The following is a 15,010-nucleotide window of genomic DNA, read 5'->3' as shown; positions in this document are numbered from 1 at the left end:
CTCTGTGGTCCAGGATTACTCTGCTGTTGGGTAGTCGAGTCCTCCTGGCTAAAGCAGAAAATCCAATCCATTAGGATGATGATGGAGGAAGGAAAGGAAGGACAATGATGGAGGCTGGAAGAAGGAAACTCCCCCTGCAGAGAACAACTCCATACGACTTCTGGATGAAGATCTCTAGCAAGAAGCTAAGAAGCCATGGTGCCCCCCACATGGCTACTTTTTATGCTTGGAGAGTGAGGAGTTTGATGGGAAATGGAGATTTCTTCTGTTCTCTTGAGAGTTTTCCTGTGGAAGAGTAATCTCAATATTCTTAGCCAACAGCATAGAGGTATCATTGCATCCAAATAACCACTGCTCAAAGTTTGATGTTTGGACCCATATGTCTGAATGACAAAGCAAGAGCCAGTAAGCGCAACCAATAAGTAGTCTATGGTTCTCTCATGAGACCCTGCATCTTGTGGTAGAGGAGTGTGTGTCTGGGGTGTGAGTTCACTCACAAAGATTTAGTTGAAAGTACAAAGTCAAGAAAGAGATTGACAGCCAAAGAAATAGGTGAATCCTAAAATAACACAAGGAGGCGTGAGGAACAATCATTTCCGCTATTCAGGTCAATCCTGTCATTACTCAGATCCGAGGATGCGCTCAGCTCACCTTGTTAAGCCGTTCAAGCATTTCTTTCAGCAGCAGCTGACATTCACATTCATTTTCATACCTGCAAATTGACACGCAAGTGAGAGTCAGGCAGCTTCTATGATTCCGTACGTGTCGATCACACAATCAGCGTCAAATTTAATCCAAGATGAGAACTACGTCCTCTCTTTAAGGAGAGATTCGTCATTTTAAAGCAGGAGCTAATACTGCATTTCTGAGCCCACTGCTTCCCAACCTTCTTCACATCACGGTGCACGCAGAAAGTGCTGACATGGGCATGGTACACAGGGTAAGTGGGAAGCAGTAAGTAGAACAGGTGTCTCCTCCCAGCGTATCTGAAACCCAACGCAGCAGTGGCACAGAGCCTGGGAGGAGCCCGACCCGGTCTAGAACAAACACCTTATTAGCTTGACCTTGTTTGGGGTTCCTCTACTATTGCATTAATCCACATGTGTCAGCTTTTCTGGATTATACCATTTAATCCTCACAGAACCCTGGAAGAGAGCAGTTAGTGCTACCCCCATGTGAAAGATGAGGAAACTGAGGCTGAGAAACTGACCGAAGACCTCAGGCAGATGTTCCAGTCACTTCATCCTCACCTCTGGGGCATCGCCCCTGCACACCAAAGGTCTCCTCTGGGCCAGTGGGCAGGGCAGGCTGGACGGGCCACAGTCAGGGCCCCTGGGGGCAGCCTACAACCACTGACAGAGGTGAGTGGGTGTATTTATGCAGCCCCCTCACCTCAGCCAGGACAACTGAGGTCTGTTCTCCACCCCCAAGGTTAGCTCCTGTTGACCACGATAGTAACTTGCAGAATAATACACTCAGCGTTGGCTGCCTTCCGTTCCTGCCTCACTCCCTCACTCCCCAACTGATGCTCCCTGAGGTCACCTCCCAAGTAAGTGACTGGCTCTCAAACCCCCATCTCAGGCTTGGCTTCTGGAGGACACTAAACTAAGAGAAGGGTGGAGTGAGGACTCAGATTTGAGTCTGACAACAAAACTGCATTCTGATAGCCACATCACACTGCCTGGGTAGAGCAGGGAAACTCCCCAAATTTAAACATACACAAGATTAATAAAGCAATGGATACAAGGAACAAGTGTATTTTTTTCTCCTGGTCAACTTCTTTTATTTATGCTTTTTTTGGGGGTGAGGAAGATTGGCCCTGAGCTAACATCTGTTGCCAATCTTCCTCTTCTTTTTTTCTCCCCATAAGCCCCAGTACATAGTCGTATATCCTAGCTGTAGGTCATTCTAGTCCTTCTATGTGGGACGCCGCTATAGCATGGCTTGATGAGGGGTGCTGGGTCCACGCCCAGGATCAAAACTGACGAACCCCAGGCCGCCAAAGCAGAGCATGTGAACTTAACCACTCGGCGACAGGGCTGGCCCCCTAGTCAACTTCTTCTCCGGACTTCTAGAAAATGATAGAGATCAAGGAAGCAGAGAGCCCAGAAATCATTCTGGTTAGAGCGAGATTTTCCCCTAGGGGGAATTTCACCTCCTTAAGAGAGAAGGCTCCTTCCCAAATGACCCCCTTCCTTCCCTGTAAGCTGCCCACAATATCCATTCTGGTCTTCCTCCAGGAGTTAGAGCCCTTGATGTTTGGCTGGCATAGGGTTGCCTGGAGGAGAAACTACATTTCCCAGCCTTCCTTGCAGGTAGGTGTAGCCATGTTACTACATCCTGACCAATGGGATGTAAGCATAAGTCTGTGGTGGCTTCCAGACAGCTTTCGTAAAAGATGGTGTAGGTGTGCCCTCCTGCATCCCTTCCTCTATCCTGCACCTAAAACATGGATGCTGTCTTCTTAAAAGCCACACAGAACCTTCTGGGCCTTGAATACTGTAGAGTGCGGTATTCAACTGCTGGCTCAAACTTTCTTCAAGAAAGAAAGAAATTCCCATCCTGGATAAGCCAATGGCACTCTTGAGTTTATGCCATTTGTGGCTGAAACTAATCCTTATTAGTACTCAGCCCAACCCACAAAGCAGAGGCTTCTGTGCCCTCTGTGTACACCACACCACGGGCCCAAGTCAAGTACTTGACACTGTGAGCGGGGCCAGAAAACCATGCTGCTGTGTCCTCAGAATCGAAGAGTCCTGACCTCAGGGAGGAACAATTAGGAATACGTGGACTGTGCACACGTTCCCAGTTCTAAAGCCACCCAAATCTCAGCTATAACCAGAAGCAAAACATATTTGCCCAAGCTTTATATTTCACACCAGGATGTCACATTTAGCAGTTTCCTTTGTGTGTGGCTCTAATGGAGCCAGAAATTATTTTTTTAATGGTTAATTAGCTTTGAGCATAAAACCGTTAACAAAATCTCATTTTCTCATTGCTCTTTCCTGCTAGAAACGTTTTAAGAATTTCTGTAGCTTAAAAACATGTTCCAAAAAACACATTAATGTGATATCATGGGTAATTTTCACGCTGTAAAGACAAATCTAGATATTATATTAAAGATAAGTGATTTCATTATAAAAAATTCATGATCTATTCATATATAGTCATAAGTGAGTATATAAGTGAATTTATAAAGTAAAAAAACCCTTTGGCTTCAATTATCTGATTGTTTTACATAATTATTTTTGGTTTTCAGCAATTTGAATAATTGACTGTATTCATCAATGTATTTTGGTAGTTTTATTTGTGTTTATTCCATTCTTGTTTTATTTAGTCTCCGTTTGATGTGCCAAAGATCTGATTTTGAAATTATTCAACTATCCAAGTAGAGAATATGCCTAACAAGGCTGCATACACCTTCACATTTCTGCATTATTTTCACCTAGCTTTAGCTAGTCATCAACTCACCTCTGGAATGTAAAAACAAACTTGGTGTGTCTGTACTCAAGGACGTCGATGGGTATGATTCTTATAATAATTTTCAAATCCCACAATCCAGTCAAAATATCAAAACTTCTCCAAGGGGACAACAGGATGGAATAAATTAATGGGAGTTACTACATAAATCACAGAGCCTGAAGGGTCTGCTCCATGATCGACAGACAACTCAGAACCAAATGAAACTAGGAAAAGACCAGGAAAACTCAACTTGGTCATTCCTTCAATGAGGGCTCATGGGAGTCATGCTCCCCCAGACAAATCACAGTGGACTGTGGCCTAATGACCAGGCAGAGACCATTCGGGGCTCTAGGGCAGCCTGCTGGCCCACAGAGCTGCCCAAGGTGTCTGACCCAGTGTACACTTCCCTTTGCTTTAGAGAACATGAGCTTCATTTGAATGAGGTCCCATCTCTGGGCCTCACTCCACAGGAGTCCAAGAACGGCTTCTCTTGAAGACACAGTGTTCTGCAAAGAGTATGAGCCCAGAGCGAGAAACCCAAGTTCAAGTGCTGCCACCCACAGGCCCAATCCAGGCCTTGGTTTTCCTATGAAGGGCCATAACAGGTGGATTTTCAGGTCCCTTCTTCCAGGTCCAAATCTGCCTTCTGTGGATCAAAACCAGAAACAGAAGGACTGATGGGAATGGAACCAATGATTATGATCTGATGAACGTGCTCAGTATACAGAGCTGAACACCTGACCAAGACTGGGCTGGACAGTGTGGAACTCAAACACACAGCACATTTGGAGAAAAACCTCTGGCTACCCTAGACCAGGGTTCCCAAATCTGCCTGTTCACTGGAATTACCAGCGGAGTTCATAAAAATTTAAATTCTTGGGCTCCACTTGAAGCCTATATTTTTTAATTAATCTATATAATTTTTAAATGGATAAATCTCTTACATGGTTAGACATTTTTTTTCAATTACATAAAAAGATGTTTGCTTAAAAGTCTCCCTCCTGCCTGTCTTCCATGCCCAGTTCCAACTCCCTTCTCTCCCCACAAGTAACCAGTGTCATTGTTTTTCTTGGTGTCGTGCTTATGTCCCCTTTTTCCTTATGCAAGCAAAAATTTCTACTCTTGCCCCCTTTCTTTTTTAAATAAATGATAATAACACACTATCCTTTTTTTAACAATTGTATAGTATTCCAACGCCTGAAGGAAGCACAATTTTATAACCTGTCTCCTCCTAAGAGACATTTAGGTTGGCTGTAGGCTTTTGCCAGGACAGATCACACTGCAGTGAATATCATTGTAGGCATGCCATTTGACACCTGCTGGAGGATCAGAAATTCCTCAAAGTGGACCTGCTGAGTCAAACAGCACATCATTTATAACTTGGAAAGATGCTGACAATTGCTGCTCATCTTTTTTCTTTTCATGAGCTTTTCAGGTGATTTTAACACTTTATTCAGTCTCTTGAAAGGAGGGATTGTGCCCTGGACCATGGCTTCCGAAACATCAATGTTTAACTTCTTAAACTACAAATCACCTGGGGGGTGGGAGAGGGGGTCTTGTTAAAATGCAGATTCTGACTCAGGAGCTCTAGGGTGGGCCTGAGAGTCTCCATTTCTAACAAGCTCCTGGGGATGCCAAAGCTGCTGGTCCATGGACCACACTTTGAACAGCAAGACCCTGGAGGACCCTCACTGAAACAATTTCCAGGTGTCGGCTGTGATGCGGTGAAGGCCATTAGACCCAGCATGCCCAGCGCCTGAGTGCCCACCCCAGTGCAGCAATTCACTAGCTGAGTGGCCTTGCCCCAAATGCCTGTATTTTCTGAGCCTCAGTCTCCTCATCTGTCAAATAGGTGTAGGTGGTACCATCGATAACAGAATGAGGCTGTGAGGATTAAACACATTAATACATCTCAAAAATATTGTGCTGAGCAAAAGGAGGCAGATACATAAGAGTACATCTGTAAGATTCCATTTTTATGATATTCTAGAATAGGCAAAGTAAACCTATGGCGATAGAAATCAGACTACTAGCTGCCTCTGGGGTTGTCTGGTGTGGGCGCCGGGGTCATGGTGGAGACAGGGCGGGGGTGCGGGATTGACAGGGAAAGGGCAGGAAAGAACTTTCCGGGGTACTGGAAACATCTTGCTTGTTTTGGGAGTTAAACGGGTATATACATTGTGAAAACTCATTAAACTATGCGCTTAAATCTGTGCATTTTATTGTATGTACGTTATACCTAAATTTTAAAATACATTAAAACTGAATGGCACCATTTCATGTAAACTGTGAAGGGCTATCAAAATAGAAAAGTCTTATCTTAGGGAAATACGCCACGTGCGTGCCCTCTGCAGGGATGAAGTCATCGGTCGCCAGGGGATCAGAGATGGCCCTCCAGCCCTAGGTAGAAGAGTGCTCCCGGACCCGCCCACGCCCTGCCTCAGTTTGCCCCCACGGCCGACGCTTACTTGCTCCGGAACTCGTCGAGCGCGCGCTGCGCCTCTGCGCCCTGGCGCTCCAGCCGGACGCGCTCGGCCGCCAGGTCCCGGACGCGCTGGCGATTGCTCTCGACGTGGCGGGCGAGGGCGTCCTCGGGGCCGGCCAGCTCGTCCAGCCGCTGGAAGGCATCGAGCTGCCGCCGGAGGACGGCGTGGCGCTGCTCGAGCACGCGGGCCCGCTGGACGTGGGCGGCCACGCGCTCGCCGAGCCCCTGCAGCGCCACCAGGCCCGGCGCGGCCGCCCGGCCGTCGGCCAGGCTGTCCGGCTCGGCGGCGCGCGACGCCTCCTCGGCGCGCTCGTACTGCTCCTTGCGGGTCTGGAAGACGTAGCTGCGCCGGTACATGGCTCTTCGGCGGGCGAGCGCGCGCACAGCCGCTCCGGGAGGCCCCCGCCGAGCCAGCAGCCCGCTAAATAAACGTCGGAGGCCCCTGGCGCGCTGCTGGGACGTTCCAGAACTGATCAGCAGTTGAGCTCAACACTGTGCCCAGCCTCGGGAAGAATAAAAGAGCAGCAGACCTGCTTTTGTGAGCCGGATTAGAGGGGACCATCCAGCTCCGGGGGTTGGAATGTTAAATTGGGCAATGAGGTTTTTGTTCCGTGATTGTTGCAGCCTGTTGCTTTGTGATTGAATGGAGGGTCAGGAGGACAAGAGAGGCGTGACTTTCTTTTCATTGGGTTCACTGGGAATTGTGAAGGAAGCTTGTTAAACTTGGACTAGCTCAAGAGTCCAAGGACCCCTCGCTTTGTCTCTTCCCTCTCTTTCAGTTAGCTCTCAATTATGGAACTTTTTAACAATACCATTTTTTTCCTGATTACTTCAGCAACTTTTTTTCATAATTACAACATGAGATTTAGGAATCCTCCTTATGTTAGGGGTTCTTAACCATGGATGCAAAATTACATGGCACATCATAAATTGTAAGGTATGTTGCAAGTAAGTTCTCACTGATACATGAGCATACTCGTGAAGAATCTACTGTTTGTACGATAACTTAGGAAGCACACGCGTGGTTATCATTAGTATAATGTAATGCTCTCAACATTCTAACATCCCTTTCGGAGTAGGAGAAACAAGCAGAGCTCCGTCAGAATATTGGCATAATCGATTCTTTGAACTAAAGAGAAATCCTTACAGCCTAAAGATTTAATAAATTGTCCAAATTTCAGAGAGTATAAAAGAATTTTTTTGCTACTATGTTTCATTTTGGAAATAACAAAGCTCGGCTTTGATAAATTTAAGAGTGAATTGTGGGTGTTGAAGGAAATTAATAGCGTTTTATGAAAATCTTCCTAAATATAAATATTTTGTCGTATCTCCAACTGTAAAAATCATCAAAAAGCTGTTTTCATAGAAATAAGGATACGCAGTACCACATAATTAACTACTATATGGATTGTACATAATTATACTACAAATTAAAGTCATAGTTATCAAAGATCAAGAAAATTACACAGATCTTTGTTGGGTTTATTAGTGTTTATTATTATTTCAAGAAGACTAAGATAATGGAATGAGGCTACGTAAGTTTTGAAGTTGTGCTGGTGGTATAGTTATTGATCTATTTTCTTTCCTTAAGCCATTTAAAAATAGATGTTATGATGAAATCAAGGAGAGCCACGTGAGTGTTTTCTGTAGGTACACACATACCATGCAGATGGCATGGTAAAGTGGTTCAGACTTCCTAGAGAGCCAAACCAACAGTAGAACAAGAGTGACAGAATCACTCATTCCCCTTGACATCATATATCAGTCAGATATAGCTACAGAACAAACTGACCCCAAAGCTAAGTGCCACATGATGAGAAGTATTTATCACTATACTCCCAGGTCTGCAGGTCAGCTGGATAGCTCTCCTTCAAGCTTCAGGTCTTCTGACCACCTGGGGCAGCTCTGCATAAAAGGTCTCGCATCCTCCTAGAACTAACAATGACAGAAGGACAAGAGCAAGCCCAGCCACACGAGCTCATTCCAAGCCTTTGTTTGCATCGTGTCCACTAACATCCCACTGGTCCCAGCAAAGCACACAGCCACAGCCAAAGTCAAGAAGCAGAGAAGAGGCGCAGCCCACCATCGCAAGGGTGTGGGTGTGTAACGGTCCCACTGGAGGGAAGAACTGGGACCAGCAGGTCAGTCTACCATACATAGTAATCCTATTTGAGAAAAATATATCCCAGAAACATAACAAAGGAAAAAATTATTTCAACTTAATCCAGTGGAACAAACACTTAGAAAATATCTACTCACAAAGCATAGTCTCAGCGAGTTAAATATTGAACAAGGTCAAGTCCCTACCTCAAAGGGCAGGAGACAGATTCCTACTCAACTAATTAAGACACAAGGAAATCTGGGGTAAATTCTAAAATAGAGATCTTAACAAAATGCTGTGGTCATATCAAAGCAGCAGTAGTGGTGTGTGAGTAGGTGGAGAGGTCAGAATCCAGACAGACCAGCACAAACGAGCGTGAGAGCACCTGGTGTGAGGAGCAGCGGAGTGAGCCGCGCGCTGAGTTCAGGTGGGCCTGGCAAGAAGGGTCCCAAAAAGGAGACGGGCTGGGCTTCCCAGTAGTTGTAGTCAGTTGAACATGGACATTATCTCTACCTGCCCCACCAAAAATGGCAGCAAATAATTTCTTTTTAGATTACAACACCACAAAAATAAGGAAGAACAGATCACAGTGGATAAGATATGTCAACAAATTTTCGAAAGACTGAACAGAGATAGATTAATGGCCACTGACTTAGCAGAGTGGAGAAAGCTAACACGAGTGCCTGCAGAGGGGCATGGGAAAGGAAAACAAGCTGGTTCACACCAGACGATCTCAGAAAATCGTAGGAACTGGATGTATCCAAGAAGGCAGAAGGTAGGGAGAAGGGTAGAGCTGAAAAACCAGAAGGTTGGCTGAGAGTCTGCGTAAGGAGCAATTAGGACTTCAGATATCCTACCCCATTCCTGCACATCCAGGAAACTACCCCACCCACATCTTGACAGAAGACCTGGACCCGTTATTCTCTGGTGAAACTGAACAAGAGAAGTCTTGAGTTCAAGGTCACCAGGCACAGTCAGGGGCAGGATGAGGTCACACTGCAAAGAACAGGGCTAAGAGAACAGATACATAGTGAAGGATGAGCTGTACTCTCCTCTATTTCCCGTTCGCCACTCACTCCCAGGATTCTGGTCACCCGGCATGTATTTCCCCAGCAGATTTGTGATCATTCTCTGGAGAAACTGAATGACTTCAGAGGAAAAGGTGTCCAGACACCAAATTTGGAATGCTGACTGATTGACTTTGGGTTCAAACATGGACATGACTGTGTAGTCCAAGGTAATTCAAATCCAACCCATTGATCATGTGACTAAGACTCATTTTATTATAGTTTTACTTTTTACAGGATAGGATTTTTAAATCTCTCTTTTTCACTTAGATTTTTGTTTTTGAAACAGTGTTTTTCCCAAAAAATATAAACACTCCAAGATTTGTATAACTTACATTGTCCTGTGTCAGGACAGTGGTACTATCATGGTATCCTGCCCCATCTGTTGATGCTATGAAAAGTGTGAATATTTCTGGGAGCCACCCCGTGGCGTAGTGGTTAAGTTCTACACACTCCGCTTCAGTGGCCTGGGTTCATGAGTTCAGATCCTGGGCGCAGATCTACATCACTCCTCAGCCACACTGTGGTGGCAACCCACATGTAAAAAATAAAGGAAGATTGGCACAGATGTTAGCTCAGGGCTAATCTTCCTCAAGCAAAAAAAGAGGAAGATTGGCAACAGGGCTACTCTTTCTCAGCAAAAAGAAAAAAAAAGTGTAAACATTTCTTATTAGAATTTTACTATGATTAGTAGGGTTTTCACCTCATGAGAAAAGAGACTAAGTTGGTGTAGTTAGCTCTTCTCTGTGGGACAGTTGGCTCATTTCTGACTTTGGAACCTGCTATTGAATTCTATTTTTTAACTGCCTATAAAATATGACAACCAGTGCTAATTGACAGGTGGATTACCCTTCTGCTTGGTTATCTGAGTTTAGGTTCCCATAAAGCAGACCCTGAGACAAGAGTTAAAGTGCAGCTAGTTTTTTGGGGAGGTGATTCCAGGAAACCCCTGCAGGGAGGTGGGAGGGAGACAGGGAAGGCAAAGCAGGGTTTGTGATAACAACCAAGTCACTGTGGTGGAGAAACACAGTTTAATCCTGCTGGAGGCTCTGGGCACAGCTTAGAACAGGCACCTCAGAGCCACCCTGCCCAAGGATGAGGGAGCTGGAGATTCACCCACCAACTCCCGCCGGTTGAGGGCTGATCACGGGGGCACTTCCCGCCTGCCACAAGAGCACTGAGTGGGCTCCACATGGACTCGGATGGCCAGATCAAGCCCTGTGGGGAAGAGACACAGCTGCTGGCGGCAGGAAGAGGGCCAGCGAGCAGAGAAATGGCCGGTGCTCAGGGGTGTGGTCAGGGCGTGCACAGCAGCTTCCACGACAGTCAAAGGAGAATAGCAGTGCTCATTGCTCCTCCCAGTCCCTATACGGGGCTGCATTTCCTGGACTCACTTTTTCCTGTTTAAACAGATAGAAACACCTTTGGATCTATATAGCATACACTTCTATATGCTTCACAGAATAAACAAAATATCCATGTATGCAGCGTTTTCCTACTTGTTAAGATCAACAAAAATTAATTATCTACTATATTCATTCTGTATTTGTTTTACAAAAATTTTTAGAATATTTTATATTAACTTGCCTTTTGATCAATATCATAAGTACAATCTTTTATAGGCTTAACATGTTTTAATTATTATCTTTACTCCATTTCATGTGCACGTTATTCCAATGTGGTCAGTTGGAGTCCCACTGACTGGCTCCTTTGTCCTTCTAACAATGTCCCTAATGCTCTTGAAAGCATCCTTGCTTTCCTTTTTTTTTTTTAAAGATTGGCACCTGAACTAACATCTATTGCCAATCTTCTTTTCTTCTTCTTCCCAAAGCCCCCCAGTACATAGTTGTATATTCTAGTTGTGAGTGCCTCTGGTTCTGCTATGTGGGACGCCGCCTCAGCATGGCTGGATGAGCAGTGCCATGTCCATGCCCAGGATCCAAACCTGCGAAACCCCGGGCCGCTGAAGTGGGGCGCACAAACTCAACCACTGAGTCATGGGGCCAGCCTGTATCTTTGCTTTCTAAAAACAAGATATCCTAGGGGCCGGTCCTGTGGCCGAGTGGTTAAGTTCACACGCTCCGATTTGGCTGCCCCGAGTTTCACCAGTTCCGATCCTGGCCACAGACATGGCACTGCTCACCAGGCCATGCTGAGGCGGCGTCCCACATGCCACAGCTAGAAGGATCCACAACTAAAAAATGCAACTATGTACCAGGGGGCTTTGGGGAAAAAAAGGAAAAATAAAATTTTAAAAACAAAAACAAGATATCCTAAACACATCTGCTTTTTTCATTCCCCAACACATGGAATCAACTTCTATCAAAGGAGTTCTGTGTTCTTCAGGTCCAGAACTGATTTCTGGGCGCTATGGATGCCTACACAAGTTGGTGGTAGGTGGGAGCCATGGTGTGATTCTGCAGCCTTAGCCATCTGTCAAAGGGATGTAGCTGGGATAGATATGAGCACACACACTTGCTGAAATTTGTTAACTCCTCAGTGGCCATGCTGTGGTGGCAGCTCACATACAAATAGAGGAAGATTGGCCACAGATGTTAGCTCAGAGAGAATCTTTCTCGGTAAAAAAGAAAAGGCAATGAGTAACTCCAGAAAAAACAAAAAATTGGGGAGGAAACACAATATAAGCAAAGTATCCTTCTTAACTCAGCGGAAAAAGTATATCTACATGGTCCTATTGATGAAACACTAATTATTGATTTATCCAAAAATTCTGATATAAATAATTAGGAGACTGGGGTGGTGATGAGAAGTTACATGTGTAAAAGGATTCATTCTTCAGCTTTCATAGTAGAAAGATAATACATAATGCCTACAAAAGATAAACCAAGAAGTAACAATATTTGCTTATTATAGAATATAGAGTTATAGATTATTTATTATTTAATATAGAGTTAAAAACCAGAGGTTAAAAGTGATTAGCTCTAAGAAGTGCAGAGGGATAGAGAAGAGCAGAGAGGGCAGGAAAAAGACAGAAGGCAGCTCTTTTCCATTCTAAAATTAAACTTTGCAGTATTATTTGACATTAAAAATATTTTTATAGGGGCCAGCCAGATGATGTAGTGGTTAAGTTCGCACGCTCCACTTCAGCAGCCCAGGGTTTGCAGGTTCTGATCCAGGCGTGGAGGCGGCACCGCTCATCAAGCCATGCTATGGTGGCATCCCACATAAAATAGAAGAAGATTGGCACAGATGTTAGCTCAGCAACAATATTCATCAAGCAAAAGGAGGATGACTGACAACAGATGTTAGCTCAGGGCCAGTCTTTCTCACACACACACAAACACAAAATATATATATATATATATATTTATGTGTTACTTTGATAAAAAATTGAAAACAAAACAAAGCAGGCTGATGAACTAGCCCAGATAGGCTAGTTTATACAGCAGTAACAAACAATCTCCCAATCTCAGGGGCTTAAAACAATAAAGGTTTATTTATTACTTGTGTGTCATCCCGCCCAAGGTCCACTGGGACCTCTTCTCCATGTCATCCTCACTCCAGCATACAGGCTACTGGGGCAGCCACTATTTTGAACATTGCGGGTCATCATAGAGAAAAAGTGAGAGCACGCTCTGGCCTATGAAATTTCCACCCAATCACATCAAATTGCCCAAAGCAAGTCACACAAACCCACATATCTTCAAGTACAATGGGAAATGCAATCTTGCCACGTGCCTGGAAGGAGCAAGACCAGGCATATTTGTCAACAACTTTCATGACTACACCACTAATAGGAGATTTTTCAGTAGGAGTGGAGCTCATATGCATGAAGAAGAAAGTGTTACTGAATGACCACCTTATACATTAAGCCCTTTGCAGAGTAGGCATTTTATAAATATCACTTGCTTTACTTTATATGTAAAGTAGATATGTGTATAATGTAAAGCTGTATATGTGTATGGCAAAGAGAGAGAAGGACAAAGAGGAGAATGGTTTAGCCGACTGTGTAGTAACAATAGGAGAAAATGGTCTATAACCACTGAATAATTTTAATCATGTAGAATATGTGATGATATAAATAAAATGTTTATAACAAACATGAAGGGGACCAGAAAAACAAAATGCCAGGTGCATGGTAATTACATCCATATAAAAACATACATATACGGGCGGGCCCGGTGGCCCAGTGGTTAGGTTTGCATGTTCTGCTTTGGCGGCCCGGGGTTCGCTGGTTTGGATCCCGGGTGCAGACATGGCACCGCTTGTCAAGCCATGCTGTGGCAGGCATCCCACATATAAAGTGGAGGAAGATGGGCACGGATGTTAGCTCAGGGCCAGTCTTCCTCAGCAAAAAGAGGAGGATTGGTAGCAGATGTTGGCTCAGGGCTAGTCCTCCCCTCCCCCCAAAAAAATATGTATATAAAATCAGAAATTAGTATAATACATCAGGTTTTATGTTCATCACATTTTTTTCCATTTAAAGTTGTTTAAATATATGACTCCTTTTAGAAAGTTTATTTTTATCCGCTGAACAAATATTTTTAAAAGCCTGAGTAAAAGAGACATAGATGATGTACCTTTTAGTCAATTTCATACTCTGTAGAGTTCTGAGCCTCCCTTTCAGTTAAGATATATTCTAAGTGTGCTTTGGGCTTTTTACAGACACAAAGGTAGTGGCAAGAATTCTCTAAACATTGGGTCTCTGCTGTCTAGTAGCTGTGAGGCCTTGAACAATTCACTTAACCTGTTTTCTAAAATGATAGACTTGAGCTAAAGAATCTCTCAGGCCTCCTTCCTGCTTGTTAGGGGCTGAATTGTGTACTCCAGACTTCAGACTGTGACTGTGTTTGGAGACAGGCCTTTAAAGAGGTATCTAAGGGAAAATGAGGTCATCTGGGTGGGCCCCAATCCAATATAACTGGTGTCCATATAAGAAGAGGTGATCAGGACATAGGCAGGGACAGAGAGAAGACCACGTGAAGACACAGGGCGAACACAGCCATCTGCACGCCAAGGAGAGAGGGCTCAGAAAAAACCAACCCTGCCGATACCTTGATCTCAGACTTCTAGCCTCCAGAATTATGAGAAAATAACTTTCTGTTGTTTAAGTCACCCAGTCTGTGGTGCTTTGTTATGGCAGCCCTAGCAGACTAACACACTGCTCTAACATTCTGATTCTGCATGATCTCCTCTTATAGTCCATCCTTTTCCCAGGACATACAAAAGTCTGCCACAAGAGGGCCACGCTGCCCTAAGAGTGAGCAGCTGCCTCCTGGCCCCCAGGTGACTGCGGGTAGCAGAGTGGGCAGACAGATGCGCAGATGCCCAGATTGAAGCCCTTCCCTAAACGGGACCGACTCAAAAGGCAAGTTAGCCTGGAAAGGCTCGTTTCGAGTAAGGTGGCCAGCACCCCTAGAGTGAAAGGGCAGATCCCTGACTCCCTGACGCCTGCTCCCTTACACTGGCCTCTCCAGCAGGCCCCAGTCTCTAAAGACACGCTGTAAAGTAGGCTTCGCTGCCCTGTAAGTGGTGAGTCAGCATGAAGGGGGACAACAGGTGGAGAAACACTCAGAAGCAAGGCACTCTCTCCAGCTGCACAGACAGAGTTGACTCTAAAGACTTTCTGGAAAGTGAAGCCATAGATTCAAACACCACCAAAGGCAGGAGGGCACTAAGCATGCAAACTGCTTTTCTCAGGATCTAGGACAGAAACTGAAGCAAGTCTCAACAGGCCTACATTTGTTTGACAACAGAGGTGTCTGTCTTTGACTGACGGGCACCAACAGAAGGCGTGACAACTAAACGCAATGCGTGATCCTCTATTGGATTCTAGACCAGAAAAGACCAAAAAAAAGCTATAAAGGGACCTTACTGTGATAAAAGATGAAATCTGAATATGGAATATGGATTAAATAATAATATCGTAAGTGT

The 15,010-nt window shown here is 44.8% G+C and overlaps 1 protein-coding gene across 1 annotated transcript in view; it reads right to left on the bottom strand.

The window, feature by feature from the left end:
• The window catches only part of BFSP1 (beaded filament structural protein 1), a 34,867-nt gene extending 28,563 nt beyond the window's left edge, over positions 1-6,304 (bottom strand). Inside the window, exons 1-2 of the mRNA XM_046678133.1 lie at positions 5,931-6,304; positions 652-712 (exon numbers count right to left, since the gene is read on the bottom strand). Coding sequence (XP_046534089.1) covers positions 652-712; positions 5,931-6,304 — 435 coding nt within the window. The remainder of the gene's footprint in view (positions 1-651; positions 713-5,930) is intronic.
• Positions 6,305-15,010: the final 8,706 nt, after the last annotated feature.

The sequence above is a fragment of the Equus quagga genome, chromosome 12 (assembly GCF_021613505.1).
Source record: "Equus quagga isolate Etosha38 chromosome 12, UCLA_HA_Equagga_1.0, whole genome shotgun sequence".
In the NCBI taxonomy this organism is placed as follows: Eukaryota; Metazoa; Chordata; class Mammalia; order Perissodactyla; family Equidae; genus Equus; species Equus quagga.
This window is presented reverse-complemented; position numbering and strand designations above follow the sequence as displayed.